Here is a 22,428-nt window from a genome sequence, read left to right on the forward strand (position 1 = left end):
CTTTTCCCTTAAAGGTTATAACAAAATATTGAGTATAGTCCCCTTTCTATACAGTAGGTCTTCGTTGGTTATCTATTTTATATATAGTCGTGTGTATCTGTTAATCTCAAACTCCTAATTTATCCCTACCCCCTCCTTTACCCTTCGGTAACTATAAGTTTGTTTTCTATGTCTGTGGGTCTACTTCTCTTTTGTAAATAAGTTCATTTGTATCTTTTTTTTTTTAGAATACACATAGGAGTGATATCATATAATATTTGCATTCTACTTTGTGTTTCTATAAATTTGACTATTCTAGATGCCTTAGGTAAATGAAATCACAGAGTGTTAGTCTTTTTGTGACCAGCGTATTTCACTTATCATAATGTCCTCAAGGTTCATCCATGTTGTAGCATATGTCAGAATTTCCTTTGGTGGACTTCTTTTTTTTTTTTTAATTTTTTGGCCGCATTGCACGGCACGTGCGATTTTAGTTCCCCCACCAGGGATTGAACCCGCGCCCCCTGCATTGGAAGTGCTGACTCTTAACCACTTGACTGCCAGAGATTGGTGGGCTTCCTTTTAAAAATGAATTTTCTAAGATATACTTACCAAAATTCCTATGTATCATTTAATATTACGTTTCTCCATGTGTTCAAAGTGCCCCCAATACTGCATTATGGTGAAACTGCAGAAAGTGTAATATGTCCTTAGAAAGCATCCTTTAGTTACTAACATACTCCTTATGAATATGGTAAGTGTCCACATGGGGATATGTATTATCCTGAATCAGCCAGCATTCACTTCCACAGCCTCTTCTTTGTCAGCACTCTTGCTTAGAATTGTTTTAAGAAGTTTAACGAACAGAAAGGATTGCAGTAAAAAAGCATATTTCAAACATTAACTATATAGACCCTCCATTGATTCTGGAATTCCTGAGCAATTTTAATTTAAAACGCTCATTTTCCGCACTCATGCCTCCAGTGACTAGATTCCTTTCCAGGCTCCACTTCAAGCCTGGATTACTGTGTTCTTTCTCCCTGTTTGGAAGTTCAGCTTCCCAGAGTTCCTGGATCTCTTCCGAATGTAAAGATTTGGGTCTCTTCCAAGACCTTCGCTGAATGCAGATGCACCGCTAACTTCTCCAGAGCCCGCCCCTGGGAAACAGGCACAAGGCAGTCTTGGTGGTGAGTAGAAAATACTCTCTCGGAGTCAACCTAGAGCAACTGTTATTCACCCTTTGTAGCTGTGGGAACAATTTCTGTTCTCTCTCTGCTTCATGAGGAAGTGGAGGTGCAGTGTGCAAAAGGAGGGTGATCCAGCTGTGGAGAATGCCCCAAATAGGGTCAACGTTGCCCCTTCCCCAGTTTTATTGAGATATAGTTGACATATATCGTTGTATTACCTTAGGGTTTGAACACGATGATTTGAAATATCTGTATATTGTGAAATGATTACCACAGTAAATTCAGCTAACGTCCATCGCCTCACATCATCACAACTTCTTTCCCTTGGGATGAGAACCTTTAAGATTCATTTCCTTAGCAACTTTCAAATATACAAGAGTATTGTTAACTACAGTCACCATGCTGTACATCACATCCCCAGAACTTATTTGTCTTCTAACTGGAACTTTGTACCTTTTGACCCCCTCCATGCCCACCTCATGCCTCTAAGCACCAATCTGTCGTCTGTTTCCACGAGTTGGATTTTTTAAGATTCTCCATATCAGTGAGATTGTACAGTATTTGCCTTTCTCTGTCTGACTGATTTCCCTTAGCCGAATGCCCTTAAGGTTCATTCATGTTGTCACAAATGGCAGGATTTCCTTCTTTTTTTATGGCAGAGAAAAAAATCGATATCATATATATACGTACATATATACATACACACACACACACACACACACACAGAGAATCTCACATTTTGTTTATTCTTTCATATGTTGATGGACACTTAGTTGTTTCCATGTCTTGGCTATTGTGAGTTATGCTGCAGTGAACCTGGGGTGCTTGTATCTCTTGGAGATAGTGATTTTGTTTCCTTTAGACATACACCCGGAAGTGGGATTGCTGGGTCATATGGCAGTTCTATTTTTAACTTGTTCAGAAACCTACATGCTGTTTTTCATAGTGGCTGCACAAATTTCTATTCCCACCCACAGTGCACAAGCTCCCTTTTTCTCCACACCCGCACCAACACTTGGTATCTCTTATCTTTTTGATGACAGCCGTTCTAACAGCTGTGAGGCCGTATCTCATTATGTTTTTTTATAATTTTTTTTTTTTTTTTTTCTGTTACGCGGGCCTCTCACTGCCGTGGCCTCTCCCGTTGCGGAGCACAGGCTCAGCGGCCATGGCTCACAGGCCCAGCTGCTCCGGGGCATGTGGGATCCTCCCAGACCGGGGCACGAACCCGCGTCCCCTGCATCGGCAGGCGGACTCTCAACCACTGCGCCACCAGGGAAGCCCTCATTATGGTTTTGATTTTTGTTTTCCTGATTACTAGCGATGTTCAGCATTTTCTCATGTACCTGTTGGCCATTTGTATATCTTTGTTGGAAAAAAGTCTATTCAGTTTTTAATCAGATTGTTGTTTTTGTGTGTTATGGAGTTTTATGAGTTCCTTATATATATACTTGGATATTAACCCCTTATTAGAGATATGATTTGCAAATATTTTCTCCCTTTTCATTTTGTTGATTGTTCCCTTTGCCGTGCAGAAGCTTTTTCGTTTGGTGTGGTCCCACTTCTTTTTTGTTTTTGTTGCCTTTGCTTTTGGTGTCATATCAAAAAATCACCACCAAAACACATGTCAGGAAGTTTACTCCCATGTTTTCTTCTATGATTTTGTGGTTTCAGGTCTTACATTGAAGTCTTTAATCCATTTTGAATTTGGGGCGGAAGGATGATCTAGCTGTGGAGAATTTTCCAAGTGGGACCAACATTATGTCTCTTATACTTTATGTCTCGTAAACTTTCCTAAGTTTCCCAGTTTTAAAAGTTAATTTATTTTTAAAAACTTTTTAAAAATGAATGACCTTCATCCCTGGCCCTCTACCATAGCCCCACTTTTCGTTTTCTTTTAGACTTGCCACAAAAGGTATTTTCCTCATCCAGAATAATTTACCCAAGTCCCTCTCTACCATTCCATAGGTTTCCTGTCCTTTAAATTCATCTAAAACTCACCTACTTCAGGGATCTTTCCCTGGTTAAAAGGCACTGCTCTCTGTAGAAATCTGTTTACAAGGAAGTGCATTGTAATTTATATATGAGAACGATTCCTGAAATGCTTGCAAATTACTTTCTTTATAGATGCAGTATTTTAATGCACAGTCAAGCTCTGTGCTTAAAAGAGCTCTATAATGGGATTAATCACCCTTTTAATTTCTCTTTTGTGTTGTAGGAATGTATACATATGTATATATAACTTAAATATAGATGTTTATACGTATATATCTTAAAGTGAATTATAATGAAAATTAACTAGTAGTACTTGTGTTTAATATTCTTGAGATAAACTGCCTTGTAAATATTTTGGTTGTGATATGTGATTAAGTGCAAGGACTCTGCTGCAATCTTGTGTTCCTCAAAAGCAACAGGCACACTGCTCAGGCTATGGTGGACGCCTAATCCCATAAGTTTTGTGTTAACAATTGCTTTATTTTAACCAAGTTTTTTAAAAGTTTATTTATGTATTATTTATTTATTTTTGGCTGCACTGGGTCTTTGTTGCTGCGCACGGGCTTTATCTAGCTGAGGCGAGTGGGGGCTACTCTTCGTTGTGGTGCGCGTACTTCTCATTGCGGTGGCTTCTCTTGTTGTGGAGCACGGGCTCTACGTGCGCGAGCTTCAGTAGTTGTGGCACATGGGCTCAGTAGCTGTGGCTTGCGGGCTCTAGAGCGCAGGCTCAGTAGTTGTGGCCCAAGGGCTTAGTTGCTCCGTGGCACGTGGGACCTTCCCGGACCAGAGATTGAACCCATGTCCCCTGCATTGGCAGGCGGATTCTTAACCACTGCACCACCAGGGAAGTCCCTAGATTATAACGAGTTGAAGGTAAATGACAGGTAAGGAACTCAAGATGGTAAGTGTAGATTATTCTTTGGATTATAAAATGAAAAAGGCATATAAAGTATTAACTAGAGGAAAACTGAAGTTGGAAAGGAAGGGGTGTGTTAAGATAGGAAAATTCCTGAAGAGACGGAATAATTGAATGAGTAAATGATCAATGTTTAGACTCTCCAGTCACGAATAATTAGGTTGAAACAGTCCTCTGCCATTTACTGCTTATATAATGTTAGGCAAGTTATAAAACCTCACGATAGCACAGTTTTCTTATTTGTAATATGGGGATAAGAATAATAATATTTACCTCATAGGCAGACATAGATCCCGGTTTTGTGGGACCTTGAAATTCATACAATTTGGGGGTCTTTTAAAGAAAAGGAATAAAAGATAAAAAATTAAAAATTAGACAATGCTTTGGATGACTTGTGCAATCGAATGCTTTGAAGTTTAAGTTTCATTAGTCTCACAGTAAATCTGCCACTGCTCATAAAGTTTAATCTCAGAGGATTAAATGCTATAATGAGGTAGACCATAGCCTAATGCCTGGCACCTAGAAAAGGCTCAATAAATGTTGCTGTGACTACTATTTGAACCTGTTTATAGAGTGGTGGGTAGAACCTCTTTAAAGGGAGAGCGTGAAGATACAAGTGTGAGAGAGAGAGAGACAGAGACAGAGAGAGTGAGTGAGTGACTGAGAGAGAGAGAGAGAGAGAATTACCAAGGGAGGAAGACACAGGTGGAAATGAGATGTTAGAAAATAGAGGCAGGTGAAGAGAATAAGTTTTCAGAGAGCAGAAGTTCTTAGTTTGCTGAAAAGGAGGTTACATGTATGCACAAACAAAGTTTTCAGGTGTATAGGAGCTCTTGATTCAAGAAACTCATGATTAATTGCCTCTGTCTTATCTGTAGGTTAGAGGCAAAATCACCTGTTGTGCGTAGAAGAACCCAGGTTGATGATATATTGCTTTAAAGAGCACCTGCATTAGTTCCTTATTGCTGCCATAAGGAACTACCACAAATGTAGTGGCTTAAGGCAATACAGATTTAATATTTTGTAATCTGCAGGTCAGAAGTCTGAAATGCATCGGCAGGGCTGTGTTCCCTCTGGGGGCTCAGGGGAGCATCTGTTCATTGCCTTTTCCAGCTTCTAGAGGCTGCCTGCATCCCTTAGCTCGCGGCCACATCACTCTGACCTTGGCTTCCATCATCGCATCACCTTTTCTGATTCTGACCCTCCAGCCTCCCTATTATAAGGACCCTTATGATTACACTGGGGCTTCCTGGTTAATCCAGGATGTTCTCCCCATTTCAAGGGTCCTTAACTTAATCTCACCTGCAAAATCCCTTTGCCATTCACAGGTTCCAGAGATTAGGATATGGACATCTTTGTGAGGGGGGGAGGGGGCTCTTATTCAACCTACCACATCATCTAGCTGAAACAATAATCAATATTGATTGACTACTGACCCACTAAAAACGTAACCCAACAAAACGGCTTGTTTGTAAACTTTCCATTGGTGTCCTATTTGTCCTTTTTAAAAATTGCCCTCCAAATGTAAATAAACCTATTAGAGAACAGTTCTGCTCTAGCTCATTCTTTGTTGCAATTTACAAAAACTTTCATATGTAGTACATAATCTTATTTAATTCCTAGGATAGAACTCCATTGTCAGAAGAAACACACACCACAAGTATAAAATTCTGGAAGATAACGAGTAATGCATAAGGCTCCCCAAAGACGGAAGTATTCCAGACAACTCTAGAAAAGAGTTGAATTAAAATGATTACAATAACAAATCATCTCCATGATTTATGTAAGTTAATAGGTAGGAAGGCAGAAATATGGGTTCAAATGCTGGTGGGTCCATAGAAAGTTGGAATTTCTTCTTGATTCTTTCTTCCCCTGCCCTCATGCATCCACCTAAGTCACTAGGTCCCACCGAATTCCACGTGTTAAATGTCTTTCACATCTACCCACCTCCCTCCGACCCCATTGCCTGGATTACCGGAACTGCATTCTGATAGGTTTTTCTGCCTCTGTTCTTGCATCAATTGGAGACCTTTTCCCACAATCATCTGGCATGATCTTTTAAAAATGTTACATGAATCTGAGCCTGTTACTCTTCTGCTTTGAAAGTGTTTAATGACTTGCCATTGGCCTGAGGATGAAGTTCTTCCTTGCTTACCAGGGCTAACAGGAAACTTCAAAAATAGGGCTGGGGCTCTCTCTCTCTCTCTCTCCATGCTATACTCTTGCCACTCAACCCCTCCCATACTATGTACCAGCTTTGTACACGACAATTCCTTCTGCCTGGAATATTCTCATTTTGGTCTTTTCCTCTTCTTCCCCAGTGTCCCTCACCCCTCCTGCCTGGTTAACTCCAAGTCAGCTTTCTGGTTTTAATGTAACCATCTCTTCTGGAAGGCCACGTCTCCTTTCTGAGAGGTTTTTGTGCTCTTTGATTCAGTTTTAGATGAGATTAAATTAGATTTTCTTGCCATTTCCTCTGCCTTGCACCCCATATTTCCCTAGTTTTAACATTCATCATATTTTTCACTGCTTAATAATTTTCTCTACTTCCAAAATAGACTGTGAACTCTATGACGGCCATTGACTGTTTTCTCTGGCTGCTATGCCTGAGTACCCAATGCAATGCTTGTTGCTTACTGACCCTAAATAAATACTTGCTGGATATGAAGGATAAACTATTCTTATTGGTTCAGTTATTCACCTATCAATATATACCGAGTGCCTAATATGTGCTAGGTACTGCCCTAAGGCTGGGTCTACAAAGGTAAGTAAGACTGACATGGAACTTAATGTTAGTTTTCATCGTAGCCTAACTTGTATTTTGGGTAATTATTTAAGTGACTCCATCTCTGCCACTGCGACTACTTCTTTCATGTGCCCATAGTGCCAGGCATGGGGTGGCTGAAGACAAAGATTGGCTAACATCAATGGGCTGAATCATTCTGTCCACTAAGTTGTTCAGTGCTTCCTCGGTGGAGGATGCCTTCTGGTAGGCAATTACATGTGATGTGAAAATTTTCATATGTCCATCCACATGCCTCTGCCTAAGATCTTGTCTCTGACCTTTCAGTCTATTTTCTTCCATGCCCTTGATGAGCAGGCCAAGCAACTTGCTGCCACCCAGGAGTCAATATATATTCTCATCCTGAGCCACTTCCTCCATGCAAAGCGGGTAGCAAATACACTGCTCACAGATTCTCTCATCAGGAAAAATTTCCCTTGACCCTGTCATTCAAGGTCACCCCTAACTATGACTGTAGTCCCACCACTATCTAGTTTTGTCTTCTACCCACATACCTAGACAACTGAACTGAAAACCAACCTCTACATTTTTTTTCTCATTCAGCTGGTAGTAGAAAACCCCCACAGAGCCAGAGATGTGAGCTGAGGCAGAAGCAACTGTGGTGGGTGCAACTGTGGTGGGTGACATGGGGGTACAGGTTACTTCCTTACGTAGATTACTCTTGTTCATGCTTAATCCCAGATGTACCTTTTCCATCTCATGACGGGTTGCTGCTGGGTTCACGCCTATTTATGACTTGGTGGATCTAACAGAACCCAGCTTGTGATGGGCATTTTTCTTTTTTAATTTGCTAGAGGAAGGTTTATCGACTACCAAGAATTGACAACATTTTCTGTAGGGTAATCAGATGGGTCATCATATTGTATGTGACATTCTTCCAGATGAATGGGAAGATACTATCGATAATGCTATTGATTGCCCAGATAGAGATTATATTTCGGTAACAGCAAGACAAGAGGACAGACCTTTTTCTTAGACTTGCTCACTTTTCCAGACAGATATTTAACGCCTTCTCTTCTCAGAGAGTATTTGGCACACGCTCTGTCTTGTGTATCACATTAATTGCTTTGAGATCTCTCTGCCACGGAGTGCAGCCTGGTGTAAGTATTTTGCTGCATTGGTCTAACCTCCTCAGGACCTCTCTTAACCACTAATTTGGTTTCCCACATTTCCAGGTCCATAGTCTTTCAACTTGTAACCTCCAGACTTGCAAGCTCCATCATCTCCATCGATGAGGAGAAAGTAGGTCCCAGCTTCCTTTTCCAGGTGGACCTTGATGTTGAGGGGCTGCTCATACTGCAGTTTCTGGCCCTCGGTCTCAGTTCTGACCTGGTACAGCTGCTCCTCCAGGGCCCCGATCTGAGGCTGGATCCGGGCGAGCTGAGCACAGTAGCTGCCCTTGGTGTAACAGGCGTTTTCTGACACTTACTGTGCTGGGGTGGGGTGGGTGGGGAGATAAGCTCTTCAAGACTCTGGGACCCACCGCTTCAGCAAATACTTTAGAGGTCAGGGGCATGTTGGAACATCCTTTTCAAGGGATGTCATTTTTTGTTCCGTCTTCCCTTACAATACATTGATTTCCAAGCTTGTTGTCATTAATGCCCTGCTAAGGAAACTTTTAAGGTATTTTTTTTGTCTAACAACTTCCCCATAATGGGATATTAACAGTACAGGTATACTGTATATTTGTTGAGGTTACTGTGGCCTTTGGAGGACCACAAACCATTGTATTGTATACATTTTTTGCCTCCTTAGAACCACCTTTTGCCCCCATTACGATGACATCACCCCCAGTAATAATGCACACCCTACTGCAAAGAAGGAAGTACAGTATCTGGCTGGTCTCTTTGGCTTCTGGTGACGATACATCCCACAACTCCGAGTACTGACCCAGCACGTCAAGCATGTGATGTGGAAGACGGCCACATTTGAGTTGGGCCTTTGGCAGAAAAGGGGTTTGCATCGCAGGTCCAGGCTGTGATGTAAGCTGTATTGCTGCTTGGGCAATACAATCTGTCTTTCTTTATGGATTTGGAGCTGTCAGTGATGGCAAAAGATGCAGTGTGGAGATGATGGCGAGCCCAAGGGAGACAGTCACAAATTTGAGGGAGTGCTCTCAGGGCTCACATGTGAGAGCGAGGGCCTCCTTAACGGGTGCACACTAGGGGCCTCTCTTGCCTCATCATAATCCTGTCCCGGGGGTCAAGTGCTCTTGACTGCTCCTCTGACCTTGTTGGCTGTAGGGTAACTCTGGTTACTCCTATGTTTTATTCTAGAAGCTTTATAGATTTTACATGTAGGGACGTCTAGGATCCATTCTGAGTTAATATGTACTTATGGAGGTTAGTCTCCAGATGAATTGAGATTGATAGATTTCCAGCCTTTCCTAGACTTTTTTTTCCTAATCCTCTCATGCCTTCTTCATGAAATTAAATATTGAGAAATAGGGTTTTTATGTTTTTTTGGGGGGGATAAAAGGAAAGTTTTGGAGCATCACAAATTGAGATTAAGATTATATGATTATATCTAAGATTTTGTTTTGCTCTCCCCACATTGGGGGCCATATCACCCCATCGAGAACACAAAACCCCAATGACCCTTATATGGGTGTATTCTTATAGGGGTCTTCCTCATTTTTTTAAAGCTTACATTTTCTTTTTATTTATTTATTTAGGCCATACTGCACGGCATGCGGGATCTTAGTCCCCCCCACCAGGGATTGAACCCAGGCCCCCAGCACTGGAAGTGTGGAGTTATAGGTGTCTTCTTTTGCTTAGACAATATGTATTTAGTATGCCAACTTCAGATCTGTAATATGGACCAACTTTAGAACACCAAGAGACCTCGTCATCAACATAACCGTCACTTCAGTGATGTCTAGCCAAAGACTGTCTAAATGTCCTCAGCACTGTTCACAAGTGCTGAACTAGTGAACTAATGTCCAGCAAATATCAATATATGCTTTATCAGCACTTCCTTTCTCTGGTTTACAGAGCTGTCCATCCACTTACTCATCTACTCCTTCAATATTTGAGTGCTTCTTACGTGGTAGGCACTGGGTCTGCAGCAGTGAGGTAAAGTCTCTACCTTCTCAGAGTTTACAATCTAGCTCACCTTATTCCTTCCTCTCCCTTTTCTCCTAGATATCGATTCCAAACATTATTAGTGCTGTGGTCACAATCTTGAGGTTGCAAAAATTCCTTTGGAAATGGCTGGACTAGACATTTTCCTGATCACTTTCAGATGATTTAGCCACAGAAGAATTCCATAAATTTACCGAAGAAATATGCCATGGTGGAAAAAGTAGGTATTGGTTTTAGAAGCCAGGTGGCTACGGTCTCTATCCTGACGTTCTCACTCATTGTGAGAGAGTGTATCATACTTTTAAAAACACCTCCGTGTGAGATTTAAACAGAAAAAGACTTAAGAAAAAACTTCCTACAGTTCTGTGTTAATGACAACGGTGTGTTTCAAAAAACACTGTCTCGGAGACAGAAGAATTATTTCTAGTTTCCTATTTTAATCACAGGAAGCTATGCGACTTTCATTAGGTCCCTTCTCCCTTTGAATCTTTCCTCACCTGAAACACCAAGATTACGCCAAAGGTCTCCCGAGCTTTAAAGTAGAAATCAGCTCCGATACAGGGAACCTGTTAGTCTTATTCAACTAATTGTAAAAACTACCTGTGCGTTTTAAAGTTTTACCTGAGCATGTATGGATATTACAAGACCATTAACCCAGCTTTTAAAAATGTGAATAATGTTGTTTTTTCACAACTGAAGTCAGACCAGCAAGCCTAAGAGAGGGAAGGTAATTTCAGAAAATCAAAGGGTGGATGATAGGCCCAAATAAATTCTGGTTTCATTCTTGCTTTGGAGATCACCCAGCAGGTAACTGATTGACTCCTCACCTTATTCAGGCTAGCACGACCCAACCCTCCCCAATTAGCACCCAGCTCTGCCCGCCCAGCTCCGCCCAACAGCTGGATCTGTTTGCAGGTCCCGGAGGCAGCTCCGCCTCCATCCCCTTAAAGCACCCGCCCAGGCCCGCTGCACGTGGATGCGCCGCGGGCGGAGCTGGGAAACTCCGGAGACGTGACGTAGCGGCAATCTGCGGCTGCGGATTGGAGGCCAGGGGAAGGAGGGGTGGGCCGCATTGCCGGAAGTGACGCATGCCGGAAGCGGCTTTCTGCCGAGAAACTGGGGCCGAGGGACTGGAGGTTAGGCCGTGGTGATCCGAGCCTGGTTTCCACATCTCCGCCCAGTTCACGGCGGCTTCACTCCTCACGGTTTTTTTTTTTTTTGTTTTGTTTTTTTTCTCTGCAACGTGAGTGGCGTTGCCTCGCAGTGATTTCCGTGGGCGTCGCTAAAGAAGGACCTGGGAGGAGAGGAAGCCGCTGCAAACTGGCCAAGCTCCAGAAGGCGTGGAAGTACCTCTGCGTTTCCCATTTTAACTCGGCGTGAGCAGCGCGCTCTTCCCGGGCATCGGTGGTCCCGGCACGTCGTGGGTGGTATTCATTGCCCAGACGCTCCGTGTAATTAGGAGAGAGAAAAACCACCGTTTTCCAGCATTTCTCGTGGAGGAGGAGAACTAAGCGATAGGAAAATGTCTATTTTCCCTAAAATATCTTTGAGACTTGAGGTTGAAAACTATCTGAAAGCGGGCTTTATGAATGAGGAGGTAGGTCAGATAAACACGTTAGATGCTATTTGCAAAAATTCAAATATTTACACGCTCTAGGGAAATAGAAAAATAATCTAAAAGGCAATCAAATGTGTACAGCAGTTGTTTCTTAGTATTCGTCTTTCCGAATGTAAAATATGTTAATATCTTTCTGCAGGTATTTAATGTATGCTTTCCGAGCTAAGAGGTGTATGGGGTGTATGTTTTAACATTTAGGAATGAGAAAGGAGGGAGGGGGAAAAAGCGGTTGTGTGTCTGGCGGCAAGAATGCACTGAAGGGATTACAAGGGGCAAGACAAGATCCCCGTCTCCCAGAATTTAAGTCCTGTAGAGAAGAAACGCCTGTACTCTTAGAGCGCCTGCCCTGGCGCTCAGGTGGAAGGTTTACTATCGTTCAGTGAGTGCTTCTTAAATGCCACCAGTTGTGCTAGATGAACTGCAGACCTTTACATCTTAATCTGCGCAGTCTTTTTTTGGTAGAGATTTCTTCCCCAATTTTTATAGGTGAGAGAACTGAGGGTCCAAAGAGCGACGTTAAGTGAATCAAATTGACACCGCTGTCATGTAACAGTGTTGAAATGTGAAGGTAAAGAGCTCAGGTCCAATGGGAAAAGGAATGGATTTGGGACCCCAAGCCCCTGGTTTGCATCCCAGTGCTTTGAGTGAGTTACTTCACATCCCTTAACCTTTCTTTCCTTTTCTGTGAAATTTGAGGACGGTTAACAGTACTAAAATTTCAAGGTGGTTGTTTTAACGTATTAATCGTAAGTGCAAGCACCTGGCATCGTTTTGGCGCCTAATGGGTCCTCCACAAATGTTCCTTCTGTGTGCTGCTGGCAGTGCCGAGCCCCAGAAGTCCTCAGTGAATGTTGATCGTCTTTGATTGCCAAGCCTGTGCTCTCTCCACCTTACCATCCCGCCTGTAGGCAATTTTGTATTTTCCAAATCTTTGGTTTTCTATTCGAAGTGAAGCCGCATAAATGTTACTCGTTTTCAGAGATTTTCGTGAAGCCATGACTTCCAGGTTTGATTTCTACATTTTATTTCCAAAGGTTATGTTAAGGGGCAAGACAGTACGGAAAGAGAAAATACCTTCTTGATTTCAAAGAACTTAAAGTATAAGGAGCGTATTAAGAGAAATAGAGGCAGTCAGCAGTTTTTGTTCCCAGCAGTTTTTAAAATGGTTAACATTGTTTTATAAAAAAAGATTCAAATGTCTGTCTTTGACACCACTTCTGCCGCAAACCCACTAACTATACGATTTTACAAAAAGAAAACCCATCCCTTTGTAAAAAGTATCAAAGGTAATGGAATATTCAGTTAAAAAAAACAAACCTTGAGAGAGTACGAATATTTTTAGGCTAGTGGATTATTAGGCTGGCAAGTGGTTTATGAAGATTCTGTGAGGCTGGGTATAGTCAAAGATGACCAAAAAAAAGGGGAAATACTTGTCTCAAAAGCTTTAGTTAATTACAAGGAAACTCGGTCGTTAGAGTCTTTATAACTTTATTTCTGACAGGTATCTTGCTACCTGTCTTTTTTTGGACAATATCTATCTTTTACATTTAATAATACTATGTTAAGCTGATGTTATGGGGGCTCTTTGGGTGACGGTATCAGTGTTACTTACTCTTCAAGTATTGGTGTTTTAAAACGTTACTAACCAATTTGCTCTAGGATACGGGGTTAGCAAGGAACTAATTCTACAGAAGTGATGTAACAGTTAATGTTTTTAGAAATAAGTAGAATGAAATCCTGAATTTATATGAATAAATGTAGCAGATATGTTAATAATGCTTTTTGGCTGTGTTGGGTCTTTGTTCCTGCGTGCAGGCTTTCTCTAGTTGCCGCGAGCGGGGGCTGCTCTTTGCTGCGGTGCGCGGGCTTCTCATTGCGGTGGCTTCTCTTGTTGCGGAGCACGGGCTCTAGGCGCGTGGGCTTCAGTAGTTGTGGCTCGCGGGCTCTAGAGCGCAGGCTCAGTAGTTATGGCGCACGGGCCTAGTTGCTCCGTGGCACGTGGGATCTTTCCGGACCAGGGCTCGAACCCGTGTCCCCTGCATTGGCAGGCAGATTCTTAGCCACTGCACCACCAGGGAAGCCCGAGGCAGCGTTTTCTAAGCCCCTTTTGTCTGGTGTTTCACTATGTGTTTATTAGCACAACACTGTGAAATATCGCGATTCCCGTAGTGTTATTAACACATAAACAATGCAGAAAAGCGAAATGGAACCGAATAATTGCCGAATGTTTCATTAGTTGGAACAAATGTATAGACATATATCTTGCTTAATATTTTTAGTTTGTATAATGAAACTGAAACATTGTTCTTTTCTTCTTTTCAGGTTGTATCTGTTTTAGGTAAAGAAGAAGCAGAAAGGAAGTTTGAAACTCTGTTACATAAGTTGTCCCACCCTCCATCATTCACTACTGTCAGAGTAAATACGCATCTAGCCTCAGTACAACATGTGAAAAGTCTGTTATTTGATGAGCTTCAGAAGGTTCGTGCACATTTTTGTCATTATGTACAGAATTAGATTTCTACAGTCTGTGTCATGTCACTCCTCACTAATGTCATGTGAACGATATACCATTACAAGTTTACAAATAAGGAAATTGAGGATCACGAATGTTGTTCAAGGTTATGTAGTGAGTGCTCATGCTAGAGCTTGAACCTAGTACTTCTGATTCTGAATTAATTTAGTGACTGGATAGGTCACTCGACCCCTCTGGGCCTCCGTTGCTTCGTCATTAAAATACATAAGCGGTCCATTCTAACCCTAAAAGTCTGTGATATTGTAATAAGCAGCATATAACGACCATGAGGGCAGACCACGTAGCCAAGGTGAGCCCAGAGGTAAGGAGGTGCCTACTGATTACCTGTAGGATTATATTTTTTATTTTAATATAATAATTTAATTAAATATAATAAAAGGAGGAAAATAATGTAAAGATACGTTTTAAAGATAACACAAATTTTTTTTGTTCAACCAATAAAATAGTTTTGGCATAATACTAATTTTCTGTAAGTGAAAACAGCATTATAAAATGGCATTTTTAAAGTTCCATGCAGAAAAATAATACTGGAACTTTCTTGTTTATATTGTCTTCTTTGCTTTCAAAAGCTGTACTTTTTTTTTTTTTTTTGCGGTACACGTCGCCTCTCACTGTTGTGGCCTCTCCCGTTGCGGGGCACAGGCTCCGGACGCGCAGGCTCATTGGCCATGGCTCACGGGCCTAGCCGCTCCGCGGCATGTGGGATCTTCCCGGACCGGGGCACGAACCCGTGTCCCCTGCATCGGCAGGCGGACTCTCAACCACTGCGCCACCAGGGAAGCCCCAAAAGCTGTACATTTTATAAGTGAAATAAGTCAGATAGTGAAAGACAAATACTGCATGATATCACTTATATGTGGAATGTAAAAAATACAACTAACTAGTGAATATAACAAAAAAGAAGCAGACTCACAGATACAGAGAACAAACAAGTGGTTACCAGTGGGGAGGGAGGGGGAGGGGCAGTATAGGGGTGGGAGTGGGAGAGACAAACTATTGGGTGTAGGACAGGCTTAAGGATGTGTTGTACAACATGGGAAATACAGCCAATATTTTGCAGTAACTGTAAATGAAAGGTAACCTTTGAAAATTGTATTAAAAATTTTTTTAAACCAGAAAGAAAACCCCAAAGCTGTGCATTTTGTGTTTCATACACTGTGTACTGAAACTTGCCTCCAAAGAAATGTAAGATGGAGGAAAACAGGTGCTTGGAGGGGGTACTTCAAGTTGTATTTTGTAGTTACTAAATCTCTTCTAACAAATAACCATGATGGGTGTCAGCAGACCTATTTCTACGTAATTGCCTAAATGAAAAGGAAGAGGTAAGCATGCTTAAAAGACTTGGATTTGTATATCACAGGCTGTGTTATCAGTTTACTCTGGATATAACTTACAGATATTTTCAGAGAATTTTCACTGGTATTGATTCTTTTTTTAAAATTTTATTGATGTATTGTTGATTTACAGGGTTGTGTTAATTTCTGCTGTACGGCAAAGTGACTCAGTTATGCATATAAATATTCTTTTTTTTTTTTTTTGGTACGGGGGCCTCTCACTGTTGTGGCCTCTCCCGTTGTGGAGCACAGGCTCCGGACGTGCAGGCTCAGCGGCCATGGCTCACGGGCCCAGCTGCTCTGCGGCATGTGGGATCTTCCCGGACCGGGGCATGAACCCATGTCCCCTGCATTGGCAGGCGGACTCTAAAACACTGCGCCACCAGGGAAGCCCTAAATATTCTTTTTCATATTCTTTTCCATTATGGTTTATTACAGGATATTGAATATAGTTCCCTGTGCTGTACAAATAGGACCTTGTTTGTTTGATTCATTTATTTTTTGTCTTTAATCTCATTACATTTATGGAATGTTTATCGTACTCTCTTTAAGAACAATTCTATGAACTTCCAGTTGTGAGGAGATGACCAGGTTATAAGAAGAGCCAGCTACGATTTCTGGCTGTATGAGAACAAAACTTAGTATAATAATTTTAAGTAAGACTTGGAGAAAGGTTAATCTGATTTTTAATAAGAGCGGTAATTTTATTGAGAGTAATGGCATTAGGCATAAAATATAAGCAGTTCCTCTAAGCAACTAAGATTATTACTTTTATGTAGTCGTGCATGTAGGTTTTCAGTATGAAGGAAACTGTTCTGAGGCCCATAAGGTGTCCATAAGTCAGGCAGATCCAGATTGTTTTCTTTTCTAGGAAATTATTCCTAGAGCTTAGATAATCTAGGATCCCACTGTGATGGGAATAGAAGATCTCAGGGGTTGTATCTAAGAGCAGGCAGACGAAATCACTCCGGGCTTTTGAGTCCCTTTCCTTGAAGGTTAAGATAAGACTGAGGAGGTTGGGTCGTGGGCACTAGGTAAGTATCTGGTGGTTTGTGCAGTGCCTGTTTGCAGCAGGAAAGGAGATTCGCAGGAGGTTTTAGATTGTACATCTCCTTTCTTTTGCCATGTCCCAAGCTCGTGTGTGTCCTAAAGACATAATCCTGAACGGTATATGAGTGGGTGCTTTGTCTCCAAATATCTCTGTGTCCCATATTGAAATTTAATCATTTAAAATTTCATTTGACTGGTGAGGGATGTGGAGAAACTGGGACCTTTATACGTTGCAGGTGGGAAAGTCAAGTGGTTTGGCTTCTTTGGAAGACAGTTTGGTGGTCTCTTAAAAAGTTAAACATAAATTTACTGTACAACCCAGCAGTTCCACTCCTAGGTGTCTACCCAAGAGACATGAAAACATACGTCCATGCAAAGGCTTGGGCATGAACATTAATAGCAGCATTGTTCATAATAACCAAAAGGGAGGAGCTATGCAGATGTCCATCGACTGGTGAATAGAAAAACAAAACGTGGTGTGTTCACACAGGGGAACAGTACAGCAATGAAAGTGGTGAACTGATACGTGCTGCCACTTGGGTGAACCTCAAAAACACTATAGTGAGTGAAAGAAGCCACACACAAGACAGTATGATCCTGTTTATATGAGATGTCTCGAAAAGGCAGATTTCTAGAGAAAGAAAGTAGGTTAGTGGTTGCCTGGGGTTGGAGCTGGGAACAGGCGTTGGCTGCAGATGGACATGAGGAATCATAGTGTGTTGATGGACAGGATCTGAAATTGGATTCCAGTGATGGTCACACAATTCCGTAAATTTACTAAAAATCATTGAATTGTGCATTTAAAATGGGTACATTTTATGGTATGTAAATTAACCTCACTAAGGCTGTTTTAAAAAGGGCATGGGGTAGAAACAAACAGAAGAACAAGCAGGTGATATGCTTGGTTTAAAAAAACGTTTGTGGTGTTTTATGGAAGTTACAGACGTGTGGTTTTATAAAAGTTTTATTTCTGTATCATTTTAATATCTGATAAAAAGGGAGAGAAGGGAAACCTTGGCCTGAGGAGGATTGATCTCTATGTAGACTATTTCAATAGTATAAAGAAATAGTACTTCCAAAGCAAAACAAAAACAAATGGCAAAATTCATTCTCTTCTCCTTGGAAGGATCCATAGTCTGGATGCTGTAAGGTATCAAACTGAGAGAACATGAGGGAGAGAGGGAAAAAGAAAAGGGAGAGAGGTTTGTCTGAATGAGTTTGCCCTTAAGGTTTCTTACTCTTCTGTTGGATAGGGTTAGTTCACAGTATCCTTTGCCTGGAGGAAGCAGAAGGCGGAAGAGCTGTTGACTTGGTAGAAATATGGTCAGATTTCTAGAATCTGAAGAATTTTTTTTCTCTTTCCTTATCAACTTAGAAATAGGTTGATTTTGGGAGTTTTCTGTAGGTAGTGTATGGATACTACAAGGCAATGCAAATACCTCTTATGGTCACTGCTCTTTGGTGTATTATGTGAAATGAATGAGTTGATAATCCCTAGCCTACATGGCAGAGACTTGTTCTCCAGTATTTGCGTGCTGCCCTCCGATAGGGTACACAGCCCTTGCTGTCCAGTCCACTGTTCCGCGTGGAGTGCCCCGTTGTCTTCCGCCTGCAACGGTGGTGTGCTGGTACATACTGCACGGCGCACTTTCTGGGAAAAATAATGCTGGTGTGTGGTGTTTGCTGAGTTTTGTGGTGTAAACGCTCCCACTCTGGTCGATTTCAAGCTACCAGCATGACCATGGAGTTGGGAAGAGCTGCTCAGAGTTGGCTCCCATGAGACTGGGAGTTGGCCCCAGCACCTATGCCACTGGCCCTGCACTTATTTCCAGTCTGAAGGCCAAGTATGGTAGAGGATACTGAAAATCCTGAGCCTTTGCCAGGAAGCATCATCCAACTGACATGGCATCCAGTGTTGATAATATATAATAAATAGCATTTAGTAATCTCAGTCTTTAATGTCCTATTCATGCAATCCTATATTGGATACGTGTTTGCAGAGTAAGTCACGTAAGGTCAACAATGGTTCGTGTTTACAAAGTCAAAAACAGTAAGCAAAATTGAGCCTTTTACTTGTAAAGAAGTTAAGATACTTGAGAATCAAATTATAGAGAAAACATTGTTGTTTTGAAGTCTTTGATTTTTTATAGTATCCCATGGAATAAAGTGAAAATACCCTAAATCAAGCTCATTACCGTGCTCTGCTAGGTAATGACACTGAAAAGCTCTGTAACTTGAAATTTAACCAATATACTGATTGCTTTGTAATCCTGTGTGTTTATTTTTAACAGCAGTTTAATGGATTAAGTTTTCCTATTCTTCAGCATCCAGACCTTCAGGATGTCTTACTTATTCCTGTTATTGGACCTAGGTTTGTAACTATTTCATTTTCAAATTGTATTCTTCTAAATAAAAATGTCACAGGTTCTTTTTTACTGTTTAGGGACAGTACTAAGTTTCTCCATTATTAAGATAGGAATTCACAAACTTGGTAAATGCTGACTCTATAGTCTTTCATGGAAAATATTACAGAAGAACACTAGGAATGGGCCCAGATACCTTGAGACTAATGCATTGTACTTGCGTTTAGTGCAGTGATTGATTTTTTTTCTGTGTTATATCATGTTTTCTTTTCTTTTTAAACATCTTTATTGGAGTATAATTGCTTTACAATGTTGTGTTAGTTTCTGCCGTGCAGTGATTGATTTTTTTCCATTCTGTAAGAAAATTACTTTTACGTTTGTTTACTTGTATATCTTGATTCCACTGCTCAATTAAAACTTTATTGAGCTCCAACAAAAATACAAAGCAACGTTTCCTACTTTAATAATTGATATGTTTGTAAAATTTTATTCATTCACAGTTATGTTAAATTACTGTGTTCTCTGAGTAGAACAGACACTATGTGTTTGGAGGGATGTGTTTACAATTTGAAAAAATCGGCTTTCATATTATAATGGGAGTTGTATTGAAAATCCCTAATTGTGATAAAAATTTTTTAATACCCCTAAGACTTATAATAAACATAAAAATGCTCATTTTGTTAAAGCTTTAAAGTAATTTAGTGGTCAACAGCAGAGCAGTGGTTTTTGGTTTATCCACGCAGTGGAATATTACATGGCCTTTATTATTTTTTTTATATGGCCTTTAATGTGGGAGAATTATATGTACAAATAAAAGGTGATGTTCTCGATAAATTAAATACCAAAAGCATGTTGCTTTGTGTAGGACTGTAGGAAATCACATTTCTTTTGCAATTAAAAAACACACACAACTACAGATTTATATATATTTATTTATATACGGAAAAAAGTCTGGAGGGTATAACATACCCACCTGTTGACAAGGATTAACTCTGAGGAAGTTGGATTGGGAGAAACTGGGTAAGAGGAGATTTTCACTTGTAACATTTCTGTCTTTTTTTTTTTTTTTTACCATAAGCACGTATTACTTCTGCAATTAAAAAAATTGATTTTGTAAACTCCCCTTTTTTTTTTTGGCTGTGTCGGGCCTTAGTTGCGGCACGCGGGATCTTTTCGTTGCAGCGCAGGGGCTTCTCTGTAGTTGTGGTGCGTGGGCTCTGTAGTTTGCAGCACGCGGGCTCTCGTTGAGGTGTGCGAGCTCCGTAGTTGTGGCGCGTGGGCTTAGTTGCCCTGCGGCATGTGGGATCTTAGTTCCCCACCCAGGGATTGAAACTGCGTCCCCTGCGTTGGAAGGTGGATTCTTTACCACTGGACCACCAGGCAAGTCCCGAATTTGTAAACTCCTTCTTCTAGCTCTTTGTTAAGGGGGAATTTGCATTGGTGAAATGCAGAGATCTTAATTAAGTGTACTATTTGCTGAGTTTTGGTAAATTCATACAACTGTATAGTCAAGACTCACCCCCATCAAGATATACACCATTTCCATCACCCAGAAAATTCTCTGCATTCTGCCCCCCTACCAGGAAACCACTGTTCTGATTTCTTTCATCTCCTAGTTTTAAACCAATTAGTTACTACAGTTGATCACAGTCACAGGTCTTTTGAGTCCTGTGATTCATTTCAGAATGTACTGTGGACTCCATAGTTTTCCATAATCCTATATAACATTATTTCATTCTTTTTACTGGCTATGTAATAATCCTTTCATCTGTTCTTTGTAGTGAGCTAAACTACTCATTAAAACATTAGTGGGGACTTCCCTGGTGGTGCAGTGGTTAAGAATCCGCCTGCCAATGCAGGGGACATGGGTTTGAGACCTGGTCTGGGAAGATCCCACATGCTGCAGAGCAGCTAAGCCTGTGCGCCACAGCTACTGAAGCCCATGCCCCTAGATCCCGTGCGCCACAACAAGAGAAGCCCGAGCACTGCAACAAAGAGTAGCTCCTGTTCACTCCAACTAAAGAAAGCCCGCGCGCAGCAACGAAGACCAAAAACGCAGCCGAAAGTGAATAAAAAGTTAAAAAAAAGTTAAAGCATTAGTGAACTATAAAGCACAAACGGTGAGTTACTACAGGAAAGCACTAAGAAATCTTTTAGGATTGTGGATTCATATACCTACCTTTCGTTTCTAAAAGGAGAAGTTCGGCTCTTTTTTGTCTTTTAAACTCATCATCACTTTTATTAGGTTATCTTTTGACTTTCCACTATGAAAATTGAAGAAATTCTTATGCTTAAATTTGCCCTAAAACCTCCACCAACCAATTTTTATTTACTGTTTTTTAACAATGTAAAGCTTTGTAACATTTTTATTCTACAAGCATAATTCAAATGAATGCAGTGCTTGCTTGTAGCCCTGTTGGTAGTTTATTTCTGAGTTCTTTATCTTAATTGATCTCTTGGTTGATGGAATAGCGTCATGTAGCAGGTCTCCAGCACCTGCTTCCCTTCCCCCAAGTATGTCTCTTGTACGCTCTGTTTCCTTTCTCGCTTGAGAATTGCTTGTTGCCTTTATATTTAAACAACAACTTATAGGCTGATTATAGTCATTTCAAGTCACATGTTATTTCCCTCAGCCCTTTGTAGACACTGCTTCTACAATCTTAGGGCCTCACGTGTTGCTATGAAGAAATCTGAGGCCAAAAAATATTTTCCCCCTTGCAACAGAATCTTGATTTTTCACTTGGAGATCTATGGGATTCTTAGGCACTGGACTTTAGAAACTTCACTGGGGTATACCTTATAATAATAATATAATAATTGTTATTAATATTTATAATAATAATAATTATTATTATTCTCCTTAGTTTTCATTGAAATGCAATGTAATTTTTAAATTACAAGTCTTGTAGTTCTTTGAATATTTTTCTGCTACATATTCCTGCCCGCTCTGTTAGGAGGACACTGGTAGTCTATGTGTTGGTTTTCCAGGACGGATGCTCCCTGTGTTGGGACACCCCCAGACAGCCCAGGGTCTTGTGACGGGCTGGAGGGACTCACAGGACTCAGCATCTAGTCAGGCTCATGGTGGAGATTTATTACATGAAAGGGGTACAAAAGCAGAATCAGCAGAGGGAAAAGGCGTGCGGGGTAAAGTCTGGAGGAAACCAGGCGCAAGCTTCCGGGCGTCTCTCCCCATGGAGCTACCAGGACAGGCTTCATCCTTCCAGCAGTCAGTTGTGACATGTATAGAATCATTGTCTATGAGAGGAGCCCATTAGAGACCCAGCACCCAAGGTTTTAGTTGGGTGCTGGTCATCTGGGCGCCCTCTGCCTGGCATGTGATGAAATTCCAGGCTCCCAAAAGGAAAGCAGGTGTTCAGCATAACCACACAGCTTGGACGAACAGTTTAGGAACACTAATTCACTCTTAAGAGGTGGTTTTATGTCAGTGCTGGGAACTGTTGGCCAGTCAAAGTTCCAGATGCTGCCGAGGGCCAACCTTCCAAGAGGCCTTTCTAAGAATAGCTGTCGCAGGCCTGTTACGTTGACTCTTTAATTTCAGAGGGT

The 22,428-nt window shown here is 41.2% G+C and overlaps 1 protein-coding gene across 4 annotated transcripts in view; it reads left to right on the top strand.

Annotated features, from left to right (window-relative positions):
* Positions 1–239: 239 nt before the first annotated feature.
* The window catches only part of NSUN6 (NOP2/Sun RNA methyltransferase 6), an 87,258-nt gene continuing 65,069 nt past the window's right edge, over positions 240–22,428 (top strand). The window contains exons 1-4 of one of the 4 annotated variants that reach the window (XM_029236409.1): positions 240–1,166; positions 10,024–10,183; positions 13,904–14,059; positions 18,790–18,869. In XM_029236409.1, coding sequence (XP_029092242.1) covers positions 10,172–10,183; positions 13,904–14,059; positions 18,790–18,869 — 248 coding nt within the window. In that variant the 5' untranslated portion in view covers positions 240–1,166; positions 10,024–10,171. Of the gene's footprint in view, positions 1,167–10,023; positions 10,184–10,943; positions 11,561–13,903; positions 14,060–18,789; positions 18,870–22,428 lie in introns of those variants that run through there. The other 3 variants (XM_029236408.1, XM_029236407.1, XM_029236410.1) reach the window with 3 other exon arrangements.

This window comes from Monodon monoceros, unplaced genomic scaffold (genome assembly GCF_005190385.1).
Source record: "Monodon monoceros isolate NGI ecotype Baffin Bay Population unplaced genomic scaffold, NGI_Narwhal_1 Super_Scaffold_21, whole genome shotgun sequence".
Taxonomy (NCBI): domain Eukaryota; kingdom Metazoa; phylum Chordata; class Mammalia; order Artiodactyla; family Monodontidae; genus Monodon; species Monodon monoceros.